Source organism: Moschus berezovskii, chromosome 11 (assembly GCF_049115385.1).
Source record: "Moschus berezovskii isolate FMDL1 chromosome 11, NW_MosBer_1.0, whole genome shotgun sequence".
NCBI classification, from domain to species: domain Eukaryota; kingdom Metazoa; phylum Chordata; class Mammalia; order Artiodactyla; family Moschidae; genus Moschus; species Moschus berezovskii.
The window spans coordinates 39855120-39876651 of NC_142470.1; the positions used below are offsets into that span (position 1 = coordinate 39855120).

At 42.2% G+C, this 21532-nt stretch overlaps 1 protein-coding gene across 1 annotated transcript; it reads left to right on the forward strand.

Moving 5' to 3' along the window:
- Positions 1–369: 369 nt before the first annotated feature.
- On the forward strand, positions 370–7490 carry BMP10 (bone morphogenetic protein 10). The gene is made up of 2 exons (XM_055399009.2): positions 370–703; positions 6550–7490. The coding sequence occupies exons 1-2, from the start codon at positions 370–372 to the stop codon at positions 7488–7490; spliced, it is 1275 nt and encodes a 424-aa protein (XP_055254984.2).
- Positions 7491–21532: the final 14042 nt, after the last annotated feature.

Consider the following 21532-nt stretch of genomic DNA (forward strand, 5'->3'; position numbering starts at 1 on the left):
AAGGAGAAGCAGAGCCTTTGCGAGGAGAAAATTGTCCTATCTCTCAGCCAGTGTCAGAATGTGGAAATGTTTACAAAATGCTCATTAAAAGAAAAAAGGATTGCAAGATAGAAACAAAATCTGGTGTGCAGTTTACACTAGGGAGATAAGAAAGGCTAGGCCCCTATGGGGGATTTGTTATCCAATTACTGCAACCTGATTTTTTGGTGGGGGGAGAGGAAGAGTGGTAAGGGGGAGGGGGAGAGAGGGGAAGTTTCCAAACTTGTCTCCAGTGACACGAGACATTTATGCTCCGTGAGATAAAACTGCCACTTACAGCCCCAGGAGCGCTAAACTTTCCCGGGTTGGCCTGGGGGCTGGAGCAGAGTCATGGGTTCCGTGGTCCTGCAGCTGTGCACCCTCTCCTGCCTGCTGGTTCTCTCGGTTTCTGGCAACCCTATCATGAGTCTGGAGCAGTCGCCCCTGGAAGAAGACATGCCCCTCTTCGATGATGTCTTCTCAGAGCAAGATGGTGTAGACTTCAACACACTGCTACAGAGCATGAAGAATGAGTTTCTCAAGACATTGAACCTGTCTGACATCCCCATGCAGGACTCGGCCAAGGTTGACCCACCAGAGTACATGCTGGAGCTCTACAACAAATTTGCGACAGATCGCACCTCCATGCCATCCGCCAACATCATCAGGAGTTTCAAGAATGAAGGTAAGTGGAGATTTTACTGATTAAATTTGGCTTCGAGTTTTCAGAAGTGGTGGGTAAATTTACAGTGCGTGGAAATAATACAGATAAGAGTGAAGACATCTACATAGGGGTATGTGTACACAGATATTCCGAAGCAAGGCCCATTTTGTTCTATACTATTTTTATGGTCATTTTCCAGATAGTACTAAAAGGTATTAAAGAATAGCTTTTTAATCCAGTGCCATAAAGTGTCTACCATTTCACAATCATAATTGGCTCTTTGAAAAATTTCAATTTTGACAGCAGGTAATAAAAAATTTTAATGTTGGTCTACCACTACACCTTTGTCATTTTCCAGATAGGCCTCAGTTCCATTTGGCTTTTAATTGACTCCAGGTTGGTGAACTTCTACTTCAAATGGAAAGGTTGAAAAAAAGACAAAATACAGAGTTGTGATTTGTGTTTCACTCAAACTTTGACCGAGTTTTCATTTTGTGACCTGATGTAAAAAATATTTAAACAGGATTGACGTTTTAGAGATTCTTCCTAAATTTTTGTTTTGTTTGATGTGACGTGTATATTCTTGAGGGCTCAGTGGTAAAGAATCTGCCTCTAATGCAGGTGATGTGGGTTCAGTCCCTGGGTGGAGAATGTGCCCTGGAGGAGGGCACGGCAACCCACTCCAGTATTCTTATCTGGAGAATCCCATGGACAGAGGAGCCTGGCGGGCTGTAATCCATAGTGTTGCAAAGAGTCGGACACGACTGAAGCGACTGAGCATGCATGCGTGTATATCCTTGAAGCATCTAGGAAGTGTGCATGCCCAATTAATGATTCAGCTTATTCTGTGTCTTTATGAAGAACAATGCACAAACTTTAGATATCATGGGAAAAGTGTGTCTTCTCTCTCTAGATCTTTATTCAGTACTAAATCTAATGACCTAGAAAGTTAATCCTTTGTTTAATATGGTGCAAGTAATCAAAAAAAATTTTTTTTCTAGAATATATGGTAAAAGCTGTGGGTCCAGAAAAACTAATTCTCTCATATTTACCAATTCTTCTTTTATAGTCATTAACCAGGTACAAAAGACAGTTTAGGTAGATGTTGGCCAAATGTTCTTAAAAGCAAACAGGTAGTAACTCAGAATTTGGATTTTTGAGACAGAGTTGACTTAATAGATGCAGATATTTAGTTTAATGTCTCTGAATCCCAATTTTTCCTCATCTGTAAATTGAGAATAGTGTACCTACATAGCGGGCTTCCCAAATGGCGCTAGTGGTAAAGAACCCACCTGCCAATGCAGGAGACTTAAGAGACATGGGTTCAATCCTTGTGTCAGGAAAATCTCCTAGAGGAGGGCATGGCAATCCACTCCAGTATTCTTGCCTGGAGAACCCCACAGACAGAGGAGCTGGTGAACTACAATCCACAGGGTTGCAAAGAGTCCAACACAACTAAAGTGACTTAGCAGACACGTATACATACATATAACACATTGAGCAATTTCACAAAGAGGTCATGAGTAAGAAAGTATACAATTGCTATGACTAATGAATTCCTTAAATTCTAGGCATTGGAGGAAGTATTGAATAGGTATTGCTCAGTCCTGGAGAAACTATTTGGTTTAAAATGTAGGTGACTGCCAGTTTCAAATATTTAGTAAGGTTGAAAATGTGACTTCATAACATTTAGTAACATAATGACAATGGCAAGTTGAAACTACAGATTCATTTTGGGTCAGTCTGAATTGAAAATAAACAACCTCCTTCCCTTTGAAGCCTGGGCAGCTGGCTCAGAATGTGGGTGGGAAACTGTTCGCATCCCTGGGGAAAAAAGTTTTTTTTAGTTCTCACTTCTGTGGAGGATTTGGATGACCTAGTGAAGTTTCCAGAGCTTCTTATTACTGAAGATCAGCGAGCATGGGAGCAAACCTCTCAGTGAACACCCTTGCTCCCCACACCTCTGTCAGTCCTCGGGTGAAAACGCACAGCCCAAGGTCATGAATCCCGCACTGCGCTCACCCTATTGGCTGTTATTGTGTTTCTTTGATTTTTTGCGTTTGCTCAATGCAACTCCCTAGGAGGCAAAGACCAACAAAACAAAATAAAATTTCCTCTACATCTAACTAATCAGGGAAAAACAAGAGCCCCTTCCAAGGTGGAAAAACACGACTTTATTTCCTACCACTGCTTCGACCTTGTCTTGGAGAAGCCAGTTCTCTTCATTGAGGCTTGATTTCTTCCAGAATCAGATGAACAGAAGAGCAATATGAGCATTATAGAATCATTGTAAGAGCTAGATAAAACAGTTTACAAAGCACCTGGCACGTGAAATTTGCTCAACAAACTTTAGTTCCCTTGCCTGAATTATAACACCATTATTATTACTATACTTGGACAAGCACAGTGAACTTATTTTTTTATACCAGCTCTATTGAAGCATAAGTGACATACAATAAACTTCACATACTTAAAGTGTATATTTAACAGGTTTTGACTTATGTAAACATCCATCGGGACCATCACCACCATCCAGATAGTGTGACCATATGCATCATCAGTGAAAGTTCCTTTGTGCTTCTCTGTAAACACTTCCTCCCACAACAATGAACTTTTATTGTGTGCATTTTTTAAATGGATGGAACACTAGTCTATTTCCCTATTTTTGGTTTTCTCATGTTTCCTGTCCAAGGGGAGTGAAGCTCCCTCCATTCCTATGGTGGGGGTGGGGGGGAGGCCTACAACTACCAAATTGCTTGATATATTAAGGACACATATCATGCCCATAATCAATTTGGTTTGATGCCCAGAATCATCAACTCATCAATATTTTTTAAAGTGCTATCTCCATCACAGTAGATTAGGGGCATAGAAGGGAATTTAAATTGTGGTACCTGAGAGTAGGATGTCAATCTATTAATAGTCTGGAGGATCCACTTATAAAGACAACTGAAAAACAAGGACATGAATGGCAAGGTCAAAGGAGAGATATACCGAGTAAGTACTCAAGTTACCCAGAAGGGAGTGGACTTCCAGACTGGGAGGTGAGGAAATGAGGGTCCCATAGGGAGGGGTCACAGCTAGATAGGTGGAGATGGGGGAGTAGACCTTTTCAAGGGTCAGAAGAACATATCTAAAGGTGCAATAGACAGTAAAGCAAAGAAATGTTTGGGCAAGTAGTGAAGATATCAGTCTACTTTAAATAAGAGACTTTGTTTAAAAGATTTGTTTAATCTTTCAATGAATATTAATTGATAAACTGCAATATTCCATGCTGCTGGCAAAGAATGGGAGCTATGACTGGGTCAACAGATTAAGACCTGATTACAGTCTAGTTTTGAGAGTCATGCTAGAGAGTCTAAATTCATTCCATTCACCTGTAGTTCTCACTAGTGGTGTATGAGAAGATTTTGGATGATGCCCAGAGGAAGCTGTAAATCAAGCAAAGTCATTATATATTTTTATTAATGTTGATTGAAAAAAAAATCCACATAACTATCATCTCAAATCTCTCATTTCAAGAGTAGAGTTGCTTAGGACAAGTCTAAAAGTTAGTATGAAAACAGTAAAATCAAATTAAATATTAAAAAATACAATCTGGCATAGGGACCTAAGAGAAATCATGAACTGGATATACAATTGGGAAAAGGTTGCCAAAGATGATGGAGACCCCCCTCAGATGGTGATTCTGAACATCTTTGGCGTCGTGGAACACTTTGATTGAAGACAGATGCTTTTAGGAATTCATCATAGACAGGTACTACCTGGGGCAAACTACTTCCCTGGTGGCTCAGATGGTAAAGAGCCTGCCTGCAATGTGGGAGACCGGGGTTCGATTCCTGAATCGGGAAGATTCCCTGGAGGAGGAAATGGCAACCCACTCCAGTATTCTTGCCTGGAAAATCCCATGGACAGAGGAGCCTGATGTCCTCTAGTCCATGGGGTCGCAAAGAGTTGGACGTGACTGAGCAACTAACACACAAGTGTACAAGTGTACAAGATTTGGACACCTATAAAATTCACATATAGGGAGTCAACATGATAATATCTGGAGGTGTGCTTCTAAGACTAAGGGACCTTTAAAGTTTTATTTCATAAACATTCTGAATGTTTCCTATGTGCACAAAATCAAGGGCAAAATTAAGGCAGCCAATTCACCCTCAAGGTTCATTTTCCCCCATCCCTCTTACAAAGGACCACACACTCCAGATTCAACTGCTGTGACTCCCTTAGTGCTATGGCTATCTTGTTGAACTTGTTAGGCTTTGGTGTCTAGAGCAGGGGTCAGCAATTTTTTTCCTGTAAAGGGCCAGACAAGTAAATATTTTAAGTTTTGTGGGCCATATGATCTCTGTTGAGACTATTTAACTCTGCCATTGTAGTGCAACGGTATCCACAAACTTAATGCAGAAATGAATAGCATAGTATAGTGAAAGTCGCTCGGTTGTGTCCAACTCTTTGCAACCCCATGGACTATACAGTCCATGCAATTCTCCAGGCCAGAATACTGGAGTGGGTAGCCTTTTCCTTCTCCAGGGAATCTTCCCAATCCAGGGATCGATCTCAGGTCTCCTGCATTGCATGTGGATTATTTATCAACTATCTATCAGGGTGAACTTTATTTTCAAAAACAGGTGGTGCAGGACTCCCCTTGTGGTCCAGTGGTTAAGAATTCCACCCTCCAATGCAGAAGGTTGGGGTTCAGTCCCTGGTCAGGGAACTAAGATCCCATATGCCTGCAGCCAAGTTTAAAAAACAAACAGGTGACAGGGCCGATTTGGTCCATGAGCTAGGTTTACAAACCCCTGGTCTAAATGGATGTTTTTCTGGAAGGCCCTGACTATGTGAAGGACTCCATCCATAAGTACAAATACGAAAAGCCATGACAACTTCATCTCTGAAAAGTTTCAAGCAAAGAACAACCACCATACAGTTCATTTGATAACTCCTCATTGGTTAGAACGGAGAAGGCAATGGCACCCCACTCCAGTACTCTTGCCTGGAAAATCCCAAGGATGGAAGAGCCTGGTAGGCTGCAGTCCATGGGGTCGCTAAGAGTCGGACACAACTGAGCAACTTCATTTTCACTTTTCACTTTCATGCATTGGAGAAGGAAATGGCAACCCACTCCAATATTCTTGCCTTGAGAATCCCAGGGACGGGGTAGCCTGGTGGTCTGCCATCTATGGGGTCACACAGAGTCGGACACGACTGAAGTGACTTAGCAGCAGCAGCAGCACTGGTTAGAAAAGCTTTGCTTGCACAATCTCCAAGGACCCTCCCAGTTTTGTAATTCTGTGACTGACAAGCTATGGGAACCAGGCTGGGTGTATCTTCTCTCATTCATTAGGGGGTCAGTTTCCATTTTAGTCTTGGCAGATTAGGGTGGTCTAGCAGGGTGTTCTTTGGAAGGACTGATGCTAAAGCTGAAACTGCAATACTTTGGCCACCTCATGCGACGAGTTGACTCACTGGAAAAGACTCTGATGCTGGGAAGGGTTGGGGGCAGGAGGAGAAGGGGACGACCGAGAATGAGATGGCTGGATGGCATCACCGACTCTGTGGACATGAGTTTGAGTGAACTCTGGGAGTTGGTGATGGACAGGGATGCCTGGCGTGCTGTGATTCATGGGGTCGCAAAGAGTCGGACACGACTGAGCGACTGAACTGAATTGAACTGAACTGAGCATTTAATGCTTGGCCTTCAGTACTTTCTCTTAGAGAATGCCAACACTGTGTTTGTTTTCACTGATTTTCCTTCATTTTCTCTGTGTGGAGAGAATAGACAGGCACTCTTATTGCATAAATAAGCATCTGTTTTTCTCTGCTACATGCTGCAAATCTGATTTCTTTTTTGTTTTTTCCAGATCTGTTTTCCCAACCAGCCAGTTTTAACGGACTCCGAAAATACCCTCTCCTCTTCAATGTATCCATCCCTCACCATGAAGACATCATCATGGCTGAGCTCAGGTTGTACACCCTGGTGCAAAGAGACCGCCTTATATACGAAGGAGTGGACCGGAAAATCACCATTTTTGAAGTACTTGAGAGCAAAGAGGACCATGAAGGGGAAAGAAGCATGCTGGTCTTGGTGTCAGGGGAGATCTATGGAACCAACAGTGAGTGGGAGACTTTTGATGTCACTGATGCCATCAGGCATTGGCAAAAGTCAGGCTCATCCACCCACCAGCTGGAGGTCCACATTGAGAGCAAACATGAAACGGAGGACACACTTGGCAGGGGACAACTGGAAATAGACACCAGTGCCCGGAATAAGCATGATCCTTTGCTTGTCGTGTTTTCTGATGACCAAAGCAGCGAGAAGGAGCGCAAAGAGGAACTGGATGAAATGATTGCCCACGAGCAATTCCCAGAGATGGACAACCTGGATTTGGACGGTTATTCCAACGGACCTGGGGAAGAGGCTTTGCTGCAGATGAGGTCAAATATCATCTATGACTCCACTGCCCGCATCAGAAGGAATGCGAAAGGAAACTACTGCAAGAGGACCCCACTCTACATCGACTTCAAGGAGATCGGCTGGGACTCTTGGATCATTGCTCCGCCTGGATATGAAGCCTACGAATGTCGTGGTGTTTGCAACTACCCCTTGGCAGAGCATCTCACCCCGACAAAGCACGCGATTATCCAGGCCTTGGTCCACCTCAAGAATTCCCAGAAGGCTTCCAAAGCCTGCTGTGTGCCCACCAAGCTCGAGCCCATCTCCATCCTCTATTTAGATAAGGGCGTCGTCACCTACAAGTTTAAATACGAAGGCATGGCTGTCTCTGAATGTGGCTGTAGATAGGAGAGGAATCCTGTGGCTTATTTAATAACTGTAAATGTGTATATTTTGTGTTCCTATTTAATGAGATTATTTAATAAGGGTGTACAGATCATAGAGGCTTGCTGCCTTAGGAAATTTGACAGGTTGGTTTGTTGTAGGAAATTCATGTTTTACTCTACAGTCGAGTCCCTTCCAATCTATTTTTCTTTGGACTTACCATGTCCTGGCAATGCCATCTCTAACAGCAAGGGGCAAACCCACACTACTTGCCTTCTATGTCGTTTTGAAAGGAACACCGCTAAGCAGAAATACAGTGTCGAGAGAGGTAGATATTTGCATATGTATATGTGTACATAGATAAGCTCATCAACCCTTTTGGGTCTATAGAGGCAGATTCTACTCACATGCACCATCAAATGTGTATATATTAAAAGCCAGTGGGAAAGTCTCGGTCACCTCTTCTCTGAGTAGGATTTACATCAAGATAATTTTGTACCAGGAATTTAACCATCCTAGGAGCTATTACATCTCTTCAATACTCTTGGAAATCTAGATGCAGCTTTGGTGAGTTGAATTTCTGTCATTACTCAGAGCAGCAAGGCCTGGTAAAGGGGCTGTACATTTGAGGGGAGGGGTTGTTTGGTACAGAAACCAAAGGGCTTCAAGGGGCAGTGGCCTTAAGGGACAATAGCAAGGAAGGAGCCCATGGAAGACTAGTGTGCTTTCGAAGGTGGTGCCTTGTCAAGAAAGGAAAGCAGGGGACTTCGTCTGTTCCTGAGGTGATAGAAAATTCAAGGCCTTGTGTGTTGGCCTTTATGGCTAAAGAGGGTGTGGGAGGTGGGAGAGGCTCCTAGGGGAGGAGGGACAAAGAATAGAGATGTCCCAGGACTGTTGTAACAGGATAAAAGTGAAGTAAAGTTAAAGTGAGGGCTTCCCTGGTGGCTCAGAGGTTAAAGCGTCTGCCTCCAATGCGGGAGACCCGGGTTCGATCCCTGGGTCGGGAAGATCCCCTGGAGAAGGAAATGGTAACCCACTCCAGTATTCTTGCCTGGAGAATCCCATGGACGGAGAAGCCTGGTAGGCTACAGTCCACGGGGTCGCATAGAGTCGTACACAACTGAGCGACGGAACGGAACGGAAAGTTAAAGTGAAGTCGCTCAGTCGTGCCTGACTCTTAGCGACCCCATGGATTGCAGCCTACCAGGCTCCTCCATCCATGGGATTTTCCAGGCAAGAGTACTGCAGTGGGTTGCCATTGCCTTCTCTGGTAACAGTATAAGCAGGTCTAATTGGATAGCTAAATATTTTGGACAAAATAAAATTATCAAAGACCAGAAGAAGGAAATATCAGAAGGGATCTGCTTGTTGGACTCTTCACTTCTTACTCTTTTCTTCACATTTTCTCCTTTGCCTCTGAACTTCTGCTCTTGCTTTTCCCACCTTTTCACTTCCGTCTCTTTTTCTGCCCCAGCACCTTGTGTCCTTCTTCCATTCCTGTGTCCCCTGTCTTCACTGGCCTTCATTGCCCCCTCTGTGAGCTAAAAGAGGACACCTAAAAAGCATTTGCTCTTAGGATAGAAGGAGTTAGTGCTTTATGTCTAGATTTTCCCCTAATATTTTATTTAGTTGAATTGCTAATATATAAGATTTTTATTCATGAAGAATACTAAAGTGTAAGAAAAAGAGAACCAGAGGCAAAATGAATACACTTAAACAAATGAGTTAGTAAACAGACACACAACCAAATGACTCGAAAGCCAAGCTGGAATTTGGAAATCAGCTACGGTAGAAACCCTGTGCCTTCCCTTGCTTCTCCCTCTGCAGTCTTTCCACTTTGCCCAGATGAAGGGTTTGGGAAATTATTTCTGGTGGGAATGGTCTGGGAGGTCCACCCAGAAGCTGGCCAGTTGGAAGGATACTTGAGACTCTGACTCTGGTCCCAGTGCCCCTCATGCAGGACCACAGGTGCTGTGCAGGCAGAACAACGGCAGAATTGTTCCAACACCTCCAGGCAGACGACAGGGACGGTCCAAGCTAGAACTGGAAATGTGGTTCCCCCACCCTCACCCAACTGAATACTTCTTGAAGAAGTTTTGCACTTTTTTCTTTTTTTAAACCCTGGGAAGCCATCAGCCTTCCTTTGACAAAACTCTGGGTTCATAAGCTCATCTTGTACTAGAAAATAGAGGCAAGGGAAGCTATTTTGAAGGACATTTTGCTGAATTTGGACCTCAGCTCGGCACATCCGTTGTCTGCTGGTGTCCAGAGGGTGAGTCCTGGAGAATTCATTGGCCCTGGAAAAATAGAGTTTTGGCCATCAGTGGGTATATGGTGACTGACAATTTGAGACAGCTAGGCAACTCAGAATTATTCAGTGATGGAATACCTCCTAACTAAAACGGTGTGTGTGTGTGTGTGTGTGTGTGTGTGTAACTGGCATTATATAGCCAAGCTTAGTACCCTCTGTGAGAAGGGGTCCATCCTTTCCATTCATGGCACACACCATTTACTCGTATACTCTATAGCACTTCTAAAGGACACGGTAATAGACATATGGTAAAACCTTGGTTGAACAGGATTGTTCTAGTTAGATAAAAACCAACCAAGAGTTTCTTTATATGTCAAATACATAGGAGTTGTATGCTGGTGAATGCTTTATAACCAGCAGAGGTAAGGATGGGAGTAGTGGGAGGGAATAGCTCTGATTTGCAGGTTTTGATGGTATAAATACGCGCCCCACCACCACCATCATGGCCTATTTCAAGCCACCAGTGTATTGTCAATTGGCTCACAAAATTCCCATAAACGTAACAGCAGGTTCTCAGGAGCCATGCGTGCCAGCTCTGGTACCCTCTGCTGTTAGCACATAGATAATAGAACACTTTTGGTGTGAGGTGCCAGACTCTGCTTTTCTCATCCCCTCTGCTGGCTCTGCCGGGTTCCTAGAGAAGTTTGTCGTGAGCCCTCATAATCACTCTTGCATTAAAGAGATGTGAAAATCTAGGCTGTAGACAACCAGGCTGCATATGCCAGGTATTTCTCTTTTTACTGCAGTCCAGATGTAAACATGTGTTTCTAAGATTTTCTTCTACCCTACACAAAGAGAGTGCAGAAAGCCGTTTATTGCTTATTCAAATGTATTTTTTTTTCTTTCTTCTCATCAAAAAATAAAGAGACACTGACCATAGATAGAGGAGTCCTGCCATCTCCCCTGAGAGCTCCTGAAGCATGTTTGCGACCTCTCTACATCACTGCATTGATACAAAGCCAGGAAGTTGTCAGACCCTTAGGAAAGTAGAATTCACTACTGTCTTTTCTGGTCATAGACCTTTGCTATGTCCCACACAAGTCTTTTTTTTATACTTTTATGGCAGAATTATCATCATAGAAGTTGATAAACCTAAATGACTTTCGAGGAGAAAGATAGCAGAGGGACTTTGGCAGCCAACAACCCAAATATTCATGTAAAAGTTTCTAGGCTTCCTACTATTTATTGATGAATATATTTATTTTTGTAATATAGTGTAGAATACCAAATATTTTATTTTTATGTTTGTGATTTTCTCTTGGATAAAAGAGTCTTCTGTGCTTTTTCAAACAGTACCTTCCCCTAAATATGGCTCCTTTACAACGTATGGCCTGTATTTTCATCTCTCTCTTTTTGCACCAACATTTCCTGTTACTTTAAGGAGTCTTTTCAAAACTTTGCCATAACTTTGTACATTTGTACCTTCTAGGCATGCTGTGAGCTCCTTGGCACGTTTATTGATTTGTAAATAGGACAGTTTTAACTGAAGTGCCCATGTTTTCAGAAAACATTTCATCAGTAAATGTCACTCTAATGAGCTGACATAATCATTTTACTCTGAGAGGCGAATGTCAGGATGTGAGGGACTAGGATTGCTGCTCAGTGAATGGAGACAGAATGTAATGGGGGCTTTTCATCCCCCCACACTGGGTGCTTCCCCTCTGATCTTATCCATTGCCTTCAAGGACCCACCAATTCAGATACCCAGTTGGAAAAATCTGTTTGTAATTGGACCCATTATGCTATAAATGAAAAAGGTATACATAATATATATAGTAATTCAATGATTTCTCCAAAGAATCAGCCTTAAAGTGAATAGCTTCTTTCCTGCATGTAATTTTTCGGTCTGAAACAGTGGTAAATACTTTCCCCAGAACTCTTAGTAAATTTTGTGGTATTCTTTGAAATTTATATTGTTGAAGTAAAAGATACTTTCATAGAAAGGAATTTTACGTATGACTGCTTACTGCATTCATCAACAGACTATAAAATCCAGCAGTGTTTTAGCAAAATCATTTGCAATTTGTAACACTGGAGGGACCTTGCCCTTTTTAAAGACTGTGGATCTTTTCACAGAGTCACCATGGGTGGTACTTAGCCCTTTTTGGATCTGGTTAAAAAAAGCAATGTTTCTGTGACTCTGTGTTTTCTTGCCTCCAACGAAGACATTTGATTTCACACATTAGAGTGAAGGAAAGTAGATAATGTATAATAGCAGCAAAAAAGGGTGTTTCTGGGTGTGGAAATGTATCCAAAATGAACAACCCCATCAAGGAATGCCGGTTTGTCGTGATCCACATGTGTCCATTGCACATGAGCACTTGTTTTGTGAGAGTCTGGCCTGAGTGCTGTGGGAATGTGGACTACTCATGCCCACCTAACACGGCCCCACAAACACGGGAAATCAGCTAATACCACAGTCACACTGAACCAGCTGAAGCCTGTTCATGTTCTCTTGTCAAACCATGTCTAAACGTATGCAGCAACTATTAGACTAAAGTGAAAATGAAATGAAAACATATGCAGCAACTATTAGACTAAAGTGAAAATGAAATGAAAACGTATGCAGCAACTATTAGACTAAAGTGAAGATGGAAATAAATATTTGACACTGTGTTCATAAGCCACATGTGTACATGCAGGATCATCTTGTTAAATAAAATGGAAAAATTATTTTGACAATAATTATTTGCAGCTTATTTTTCCTCGAGATGAAATCTTTTCTGCCTTCCCTTCCCACCCCACCCCCTTCTTTTGCATATCTGTTTCACAGTCTATTCAGATGGAATAAAGCTTCCTGCTACATTTGTAGAGCATGGCCAGAGGAAATGATGAGTTGGTTTTGGCTTCTAACTGGTCTCCCCAGAGAGTGAGTAGTTGTTTTTCTCATTTTATACAACTTTCTGTGACTCCCAAGAATTCCAGAGACATACGTAGACAATGATGTTGGCTCCTGTCAATAATTGAGAAATAGTTATTTGAGTGTGGAATGAGGCAGGACGAGCAGAAGTTTCTTTGGGAAACATACTTATGCTAAATTTAACTGAAATTTGATTATTCAAACTTTACAGAATCTCAGGCTCAGAAGGGAACTTGAAAGTTATCTGAGGGCTACTCAGGCAGCCAACAGAACACCTTTCACCTCTTCTACATAAATATTAGTGACGAGAAAGGAACACACTTCCTTTAAGGAGCACCTAATCAGTCCTGGGTGTTCATTGAAAGGACTGACGCTAAAGCTGAATCTCCAATATTTTGGCCACCTCATGCGAAGAGTCGACTCACTGGAAAAGACTCTGATGCTGGGAGGGGTTGGGGGCAGGAGAAGAGAAGGGGACGACAGAGAAAGAGATGGCTAGATGGCATCACCGACTCGAGGGACATGAGTTTGAGTGAACTCTGGGAGTTGGTGATGGACAGGGAGGCTTGGCGTGCTATGATTCATGGGGTTGCAAAGAGTTGGACACGACTGAGCGACTGAACTGGATTGAACTGAATGTGGTTTTAGAGGGTCTGCCTTGATTATACTCACTTCATCAAGTAGGTTAGGTCCTACTTGATGACCTTATGCATACAGGTCACTTCAGGAGAGACAAAGGTAAGCAGAAAGCTGTTAGGGTTCTTCCTTATATGAAATTTAATTCTCTCTCAGTGACCCTCACAGCTTTCCAGTTCCCAGCGCCTGGGGCTGAACATGTACATCTGATCCACCTTCCTGACAGCCTTTCTGGCTTGCAGACAGCTCTCCTGTCCTTCTGGACCCACTGTTTCCCTTGTTCTGCAATAGGAAAGGAAAATGTTAGGTGCTCAGTCATGTCCGACTCTTTGTGACCCCCTGAACTGTAGCCTGCCAGGTTCCTCTGTCCATCTAATTTTCCAACCGAGAATACTAGAATGGGTTGCCCTTTCCTTCTCCAGGTGATATTCCAAAGCCAGTGATCAAACCAGGGTCTTCTGCATTGCAGGCGGATTCTTTAGTGTCTGAGCCACCAGGGAAGCAATAGACTATGTTGAAACACATGCCCGGAAACAGCTCCTTCAGCCAGAGGCAAACAGAAGGAAGACCTGTACCTGGTCTAGACCTTGGCCCTGACGGGGTAATAGGTCTGGTGGACAGACAGATGGTGCTGTTGTCCTGGGAGGAAGTTTACTCTTATGGCAGAACATGGGATCTGAAGGACATAGAGACAGTCCCAGGTGGGTTAAAATTCCTTTTGTCAATCATCCTGCACTTCTTTTGGAGGTCATATCTGGCAAGTGCATCAGCAGGGAGCACAACCCTAGTTCCTCAGCATCAGAAGTGATGAAGGCAGGATGAGAGTTCCAGACGCGGAGAAAAGGGAGCTGAGAAGCTGAGATGGGCATAGGCCAGGACTGGACAGACAAAACCTGAAAAGCCATTCTTATACTTAATTTTGAATTTTTTAACAACATATTCATTCCTTTCTGTAAATAAGACCATTACTGAGTGTTTCCCCCAGTGTGGAGCCTGGATTCATTCTCCACCTTGGTCTGACCTGAGCTTGGCAGCCCAGGACTAGCTATCATGGTTCTAGAAGTTTCTCATCTACAATAGAGTCTGGTAGTACATTGGGCAGACAGGGCTGTAAGTGATTTGGGGAGGGGGGTAGTTTGTCTACAAAGTAAGAGAAAAAATGATTTTCAAAGTTCATATTATACATTAATACTATTTATAGGTTGTATTACTGCTCTTAAGGTGAATGTGTCTTTGTGGTGTTGAGGGAAAATAGTGCCATGAGAGGGGCTCCATGTGACTCCAGTCACATGGACAAGAGCCCGCTTTTGTGCAGAAGTGACTATTTGTAAATAAGGGGCCTGCTTGGAGAAGGTGAGAGCTTGTTAACTTGGGTGGTTATAAATGGATTATGGGATTATCTTCAACTCACTCCCCCAAACTGTCAGTTTACAAGAACCAGCTCCTGCCTTCTCTTAACGTTCATCAAACAGTTCACACAGATCCACAGGAGCTCAGCGCATCCCAAGGAGAAAGTCCAGAAACTACACAGACACCAGTCCATTTTCACTCTTAAATGAGATTCAGAGACTCTTGTAAAAGCTTTAGGACTCTCCGTTCAAATTAAGATTCTTTGGTGAGAAGTGTGAAGCAGGGTTTCAGCAGAAAATTTTCACTCAGAGGATACAAGGCCAGCTTTCTCCCACAGAAGAGAAATGGTGTTAGAAAATCCAGTTCTAACCCCTCTAATACCCTCTCGTTAGTATTTTTGCCTAAAATGCATGACCTAGCCTGACTAATTACGAGGGAATATCAGATGAATCTGGAGAATATTCTAGAGAATAACCAAGCTGTACTCTCTTAAATCTTCAAGGAAAGGCAAAGAAAAACTGAGAAGTTATTATAGATTAAAAGAGGCTAAAGAGACATGACAAGTAAATGCAACACATGAAAAGGCAACAACCTTTGAAAAGGCAACATCCTGGATTGGATCCTAGATTCCCGCCTCAGCACCCCCCTCCACCAAAAGGGCAAAAGGATATTCTCTTTTTGTTAAGTTCCCTACTGCTCAGGGGGTAGAGTCTTCAGCTCTACACTCTCAAATGATGGTCATTTAAAAAAAATCTGCATGATTATTGCTTTTTCTCTGAAGCTGTGGGGAGTCGTATGGGAGGAGTAACCAGGCCTTTGGCCCAATGTCATCTGCAAGAAGCAAGCAAGTAGCATTCAAAATAAGACCTTTGCCCAGTGGGTAGACAGAAGGAAAACAGAGTGGAGGGGAAGCTATTCATCCGCGTGGCAAACGTGATGTCAGTACATGAGTTACGGCCAAGCATTTTCCTGAAATAACCACGCTCAACACGCCATTCCCCGAAAAGAAGCATGCTTTTCAGGCAGTAAACCATCTGTTTTAAGTGTTTAGAAAATGGCTCTCCAATCACTGGTAATTTAAACTTCCTTATACCCCAGTTCAATGTTTGATAAGGAAAGAGTGCTAACAGGATGGGAACTGAGTGACTATATTAAGAAACCCAGCCAGAACAAAAAACAGTCCCTGCTGCTATGTTGTTTATGCTCCAGATCCATCTGTTTTAATTAACGTAATATTTACATGAGATCAGCTCCTGTCACATGTTCTGTTCTTTAATATATTTTTTTTGGGGGGGGTGTTGTTGTTGCCTTTTTTAAAAAAGTTCCTGCAAAAGCACAACACAGTGAATCATACCATTGCATCCTAGCTCCCAAGGGCCAAGGCCTCTTGCTTTGTACGGTAAGAAGTCAGGTATTAAGTTGCTGGATAAAATATAGGATGCCCAGCTAAATTTGAATCTAAGATAAACAATTAAAAATTGATTGAGTATGTCTCAAATATTTGCATGGGACATACATATACTAAAAGTATGTTTGTTATATATCTGACATCCAAATTTAATTGGGTGTCCTGTGTATTATTTGCTAAATCTGTCAGCCTTTGTGGGTTATTGCTCAGAAGATTCCTTGAGCAGAAAGGGCCAGAGGAAATGAAGTTCATCTCCCATCAATTCCCCAACTAGCTACTCAGAGGATAACAAATCAAGCCTAGCTGGGTTCCTTGTTGAATGAAACTTTGAGATTTGAAGTTGAAATCCACTTCACTATGATAACTGCTAACACTAAAAACAGTAGCAATCCCAGACAAATCCTCCTCCTTCTTTCCCTGGAAATCTTACCTTCAGAGTTTCTATTTTTCATGTTCACTTTGCCTATTTTGGATTTTGTTATATTCACAAAAGTGAAATTACTGGAGATAAATGATGTACATATTTAGACTACATCATTCTGAGAGATACTACCAAGTTATTCTCCAAAATGTTATACTACCCTGCCCCACCAGCTGGATACAAGAAGTCTGTTTCTAATATTAAATACTATTAAATTCTAATTCAGTTCAGTTCAGTTCAGTCGCTCAGTCGTGTCCGACTCTTTGCGACCCCATGAATCACAGCACGCCAGGGCTCCCTGTCCATCACCATCTCCCGGAGTTCACTCAAACTCATGTCCATCGAGTCGGTGATGCCATGCAGCCATCTCATTCTCTGTCGTCCCCGTCTCCTCCTGCCCCAAGTCCCTCCCAGCATCAGAGTCTTTTCCAGTGAGTCAACTCGTCGCATGAGGTGGCCATTAAATACTATTGTTTTTCTTAATGAATGCTTCCATGGTTGAAATGTGTCCCCTCAAAATACATGTTGAAGCTCTAAGCCCTAGTACCTCAGAGTGTGACCTAATTTTAAAATAAGGTCTTCATAAAGGTCACTGGATTAAAATTAGGTCATTAGGGTGGTTCCTAAGCCAGTATGACTGGTGTCCTTATCAGATCAGATCAGATCAGATCAGTCGCTCAGTCGTGTCCGACTCTCCGCGACCCCATGAATCACAGCACGCCAGGCCTTCCTGTCCATCACCAACTCCCTAGTCAAAGGGCAAATTTGGACAAAGATATAGATACGCACACAGAGATAACATCACGTAAAAACAAAGGCAGAGATCAGGGGGATGTTTCGCCAAGATGAGGAATGCCAAACATTGTCAGCAAACCACCAGAAGCTAGGGGAGAGGCAAAAGACAAAGTCTCCATCACACTCCTCAGATGGAACCAACCTTGCCGTCACCACATTCCTAGACTTTTAGCTTCAAGAACTGTGAGGCAATATGTTTCTGTTGTTCAAGCCACTCAGTTTGTGGTACTTTGTTATGGCAGTCCTAGGAAACTAATACAGATGCTAAGTACAATGTGCTCAGTTGCTCAGTTGTGTCCAACTCTTTGCTATCTGAAGCCCTCCAAGCTCCTCTGTCTATGGAATTTTCCAGGTAAGAATACTGGAGTGGGTTGCTATTTCTTCCTCCAGGGGCTCTTTCTGACCCAGGGACCAAATGCTAAGTACAATACATTTAATTTAAAAATCTATCTCTTTAATGATTGGTGAAATTGAATATGTTTTTACATATTTCTCGATTAATTTTCTTTATCCCGCCAATAGACTTGTCCTGTCTTTTAGCCACTATTCACATTCTTCTAGCTGGTTTGTTGAAATCTGTATATTATATGCAATCAATCCTTTGTTTTATACTACCAATGGTCTTCCTGGTTTGTCATTTACTTTTCAACTTTCAAAAATATTTTTTCTGTTCATAAGTCTTAAACTTTTATTTAGTCAAATCTGTCAGTCTTTTCCTTTGTAGCTTCTTGATTTTTCATGTTATGCTTAGAAATAATTTCCCTTCCACAAAATGATTAAAATGTTTTGTTGGCAAAGTAATATTTGATCCAGCTCAATGAAACAGTTAAATGAAGAAAAAATAAGGAGAAGAAAGCTTTTTTCCTGACTAGGACTAACAGAAGCCAATTTCACACTGGGACTGAAAAAAGCTTAAAGCTTTGCTTCTTTCCTGAGAGTTCTTTAAAAAAAACCTTTGATTTTGCAACTGCCTTTGACTCTGTTGTTTCTGTGACCTGAGGGTCTGCTTGCTCCTCCTGCAACACCCAGGGAACCAGCGGTACCACCCCCCCACCCCCTCAGGCTCTTTTGTGCTAATGTCCCATCATGTCCTCAGGCAATTATATTGGATGGTGTTCCCATTATGCATCACTGTATAAGCAACCTTACCCAAATAATCATAGTCATTTATTTTGATCATGAAATCTGAATGCTGATTAGGCTCACGCAGTCAGACAGGGGCTGGGGGTTCATCACCTCCAAGGATTCCTCAATGACATCTGTGGCATCTGGCCTGGGGCACCTTGGGTCTCTCTCTCTGTCTATCCATGCTATCTCTCCATGTGGCTCCTGCAGGGTAGCCAGACATCTTCTCTGGTGGCAGAATGTTTCCAGTGTGCATGTCTAGCCTTGAAAGTAAAGGAACATCACTTCTGCCACATTCTATTTGTGGCCAACAAGCTCATAATCAATGGGATGGGAGTTGGACTCCACCTTCCAAAGGGAGGGGCTTCCCTTTTGGCTTAGCTGATAAAGAAACAGCCTGAAATGCGGGAGACCTGGCTTCCATCCCTGGGTTGGGAAGATCCACTGGAGGAGGGAAAGGCTACCCACTCCAGTATTCTGGCCTGGAGAATTCTATAGACTGTATAGTCCATGGGGTTGCAAAGAGTCAGACACAACTGAGGGACTTTCACTTTCACAGGGAGAAGTGTTGATGAAGCTTCAGCCATCTTTTAAAACCTCCATAGATACTAGCTAAAAAATCTTGAAGGTGATTCTCTTTCTTCTGCGTACTACCCACACAGAGGCCACTAGAAACACATGCATTCTTGGCCCTGCCTAACTCTGAGACACACTTCCCTGCCCCTCACAGTAACTATTCTGTACTCTTCCACCAGAGCTGATCACCAGCTCATCTCTTGACCTTAGATCTCTTGGGTGGGGCTCAGACTTGAGCTATCCAGGCCCCTCCTTGCAAACATAGAAAACATCTGTCATGTTCTCAGAGGGGTACAATTTGAAGCAACTCTGACTATGTATGAGATGGACAAGTATTCTTCTCCCTTCCCTTAATTCTAATGATTAGAGCTAATCCAAATAAATGAAGATACATCCCAAATAAATTAATAGTCACTAAAATCAAGTTTTGAAGGATATCTGTAGGCATGGCAAATTTTTTCTTGATAGGAAAATATTTTTCTTAAGTCAAATCATGATAAGTTTTTAAGCTTGGTGACTCAAGATGGCTAAGCAATGTGTTTAAATGAAAGTTAGAGGCCTCTTTCAGGTTCTTTGGGTTTATTAGATTTTAAAACTCTATTTGGATTTCTTGGTCTTTGGACAAAGGAGTTGCAAAAATATTAAGTAATTTAACTGAAGTCATCTAATTAGTCAGTGGAAGACTTAATCCTAAGACCTAGATATATTACAGCCTCAAGTGACCAAGATGTTTTTAGTGAAGTTATAGACTAATGTTTGCCTCAATACTTTTTTGTGTTAATGAGCAGCAAACAGACAAGCAAAATATCCCAGGTCCTACTAGACTATATTCTGCATTTTCTAAACTTTCATGAACATGTTTGATCAAAAGCCAGACTTTTGACAATCAAATATTGCCGAGCAATGTTATTTAGTAAATAGGAATTTACATAATATGGTTGAATGCCATTGGCTTGAGGAGTTGAAAAGTGAGAAGCAAAGTGCTTTTGAGAGAACCCAGAACACGTGTTGAAAAGCTACATGTGGAGTTCAGTAAAGGTTGAAGGCAGTGTGGATTCACAAGGCAAGTACAGTGACCAAGTCCCATGATCCATCACCTTTGGGTTTGTTGTTTTTTGCCATGACAACTGCTTATCTTTGGTAGATGTTTTTGGATCCAGAGCTGACATTGAGGAAGTGGCTTTTCTTAACTGGTTTGACAAACAAAGACTAAATGTGAAATTCAGCAACATAGCAAGAGATTTCCACGAGGAGGCTATTAAGGGGTTTATTATAACTGCTCTTTTCATCATCACACAAGTGATGTCAAAAAGACACTGAGCAGAGAATACTTGTTACTCTGAGCACTAATATTCACAAAAAAGATGGAGTTAATCAACTACCTACAGCTAATTTGAGCTCTTTAGTTCTATAACTAGTGCTATTACGAGCACAGTAACTTAAAATTAATGGTAGAAAGATTGAACTATTTGTCCCTAACCCTTGTGTCCAGGCAAATTAGACCAACTTGGCATCCAGTAGGACTCCAGATTTCAGACTTTGCTATGTTTGATCCTGTATGACTGTCTCATATTCTGGTACGGCCCTGCTCCCTGCCTTCTTCTTAGACCATCAAAGGATTCCACCATTCTCTTTGAGCTATCTAGAACTGGGATGGCAACCCCAGAGGCCCGGTAAGTGACATAAACAAGTGAGGAGGCCTGGAGACTGTGGATCACTGGAACACTCAGGCTTCAACTGTGGGCAGCAGCAGCTGTGAGGAACCAGACAATTGTTGCTGAAGTAGTTTAAGGCCTGTGAGCATCAGATTTTCCAATTTTAAGATAAACTAGAAATTTGAAATTGTAATTAAAAAATTTTTTTCCCAACTGATTTCAGAAAAGGTCTATATTCTGGGAAATACAAATAATACATATCTCTGAGCCTAATTTGGCTCATAAGCCACTTTGTTTCCCTGTCTGGCCTTGAGCTTGGTTAGGACACTGAGAGAATCACATTCCCCTTGACTGGGACGGTGGCTTTTCTGCTGAATCCAACAATCATATTCATGTTCCTCTTGAGGCTCATTCTCTGACTCCCAGCTGTTTTTCTTGATCAGAATGAACCAGGAGTTGGGTACTTCCTTGCCCCTCATCCCAGTTCTGGGGAGTTTACCTCTGGTCCTCGTTGATGTGGAGCCAACAGCATCCTTAATGCCCCCCCCCCCCCAACTAGACTGTTAAGGCCTATCCTTGATCCTGGCATTGTTTCTACAGCTCAACAATAAAATGAGGCTTTCTCCAGCAAAGACATGCTCTCTGTCAATGGTTCTTAAACTAATTTGTGCCTTAGAATCATCTGAGAAACAATTTTTAAAACAGAGTCCTTGTTCTTAGCCAAGAGACTTACATTTAGTTGAATGGATATAATGCCAGGTAGTAGTCCTCAAATGTTTTATTCCTCAGACCCTTTTACAGCCTTAAAAATTACTAAAGACCCCCAAAAAAGCTCACATTTCTGTGGGTTATAGCTATTGATATTTACTGTATTAGAAATTTAAACTCACAAGTTAAAAAATACATTTACCAATTCATTTTAAAATTAA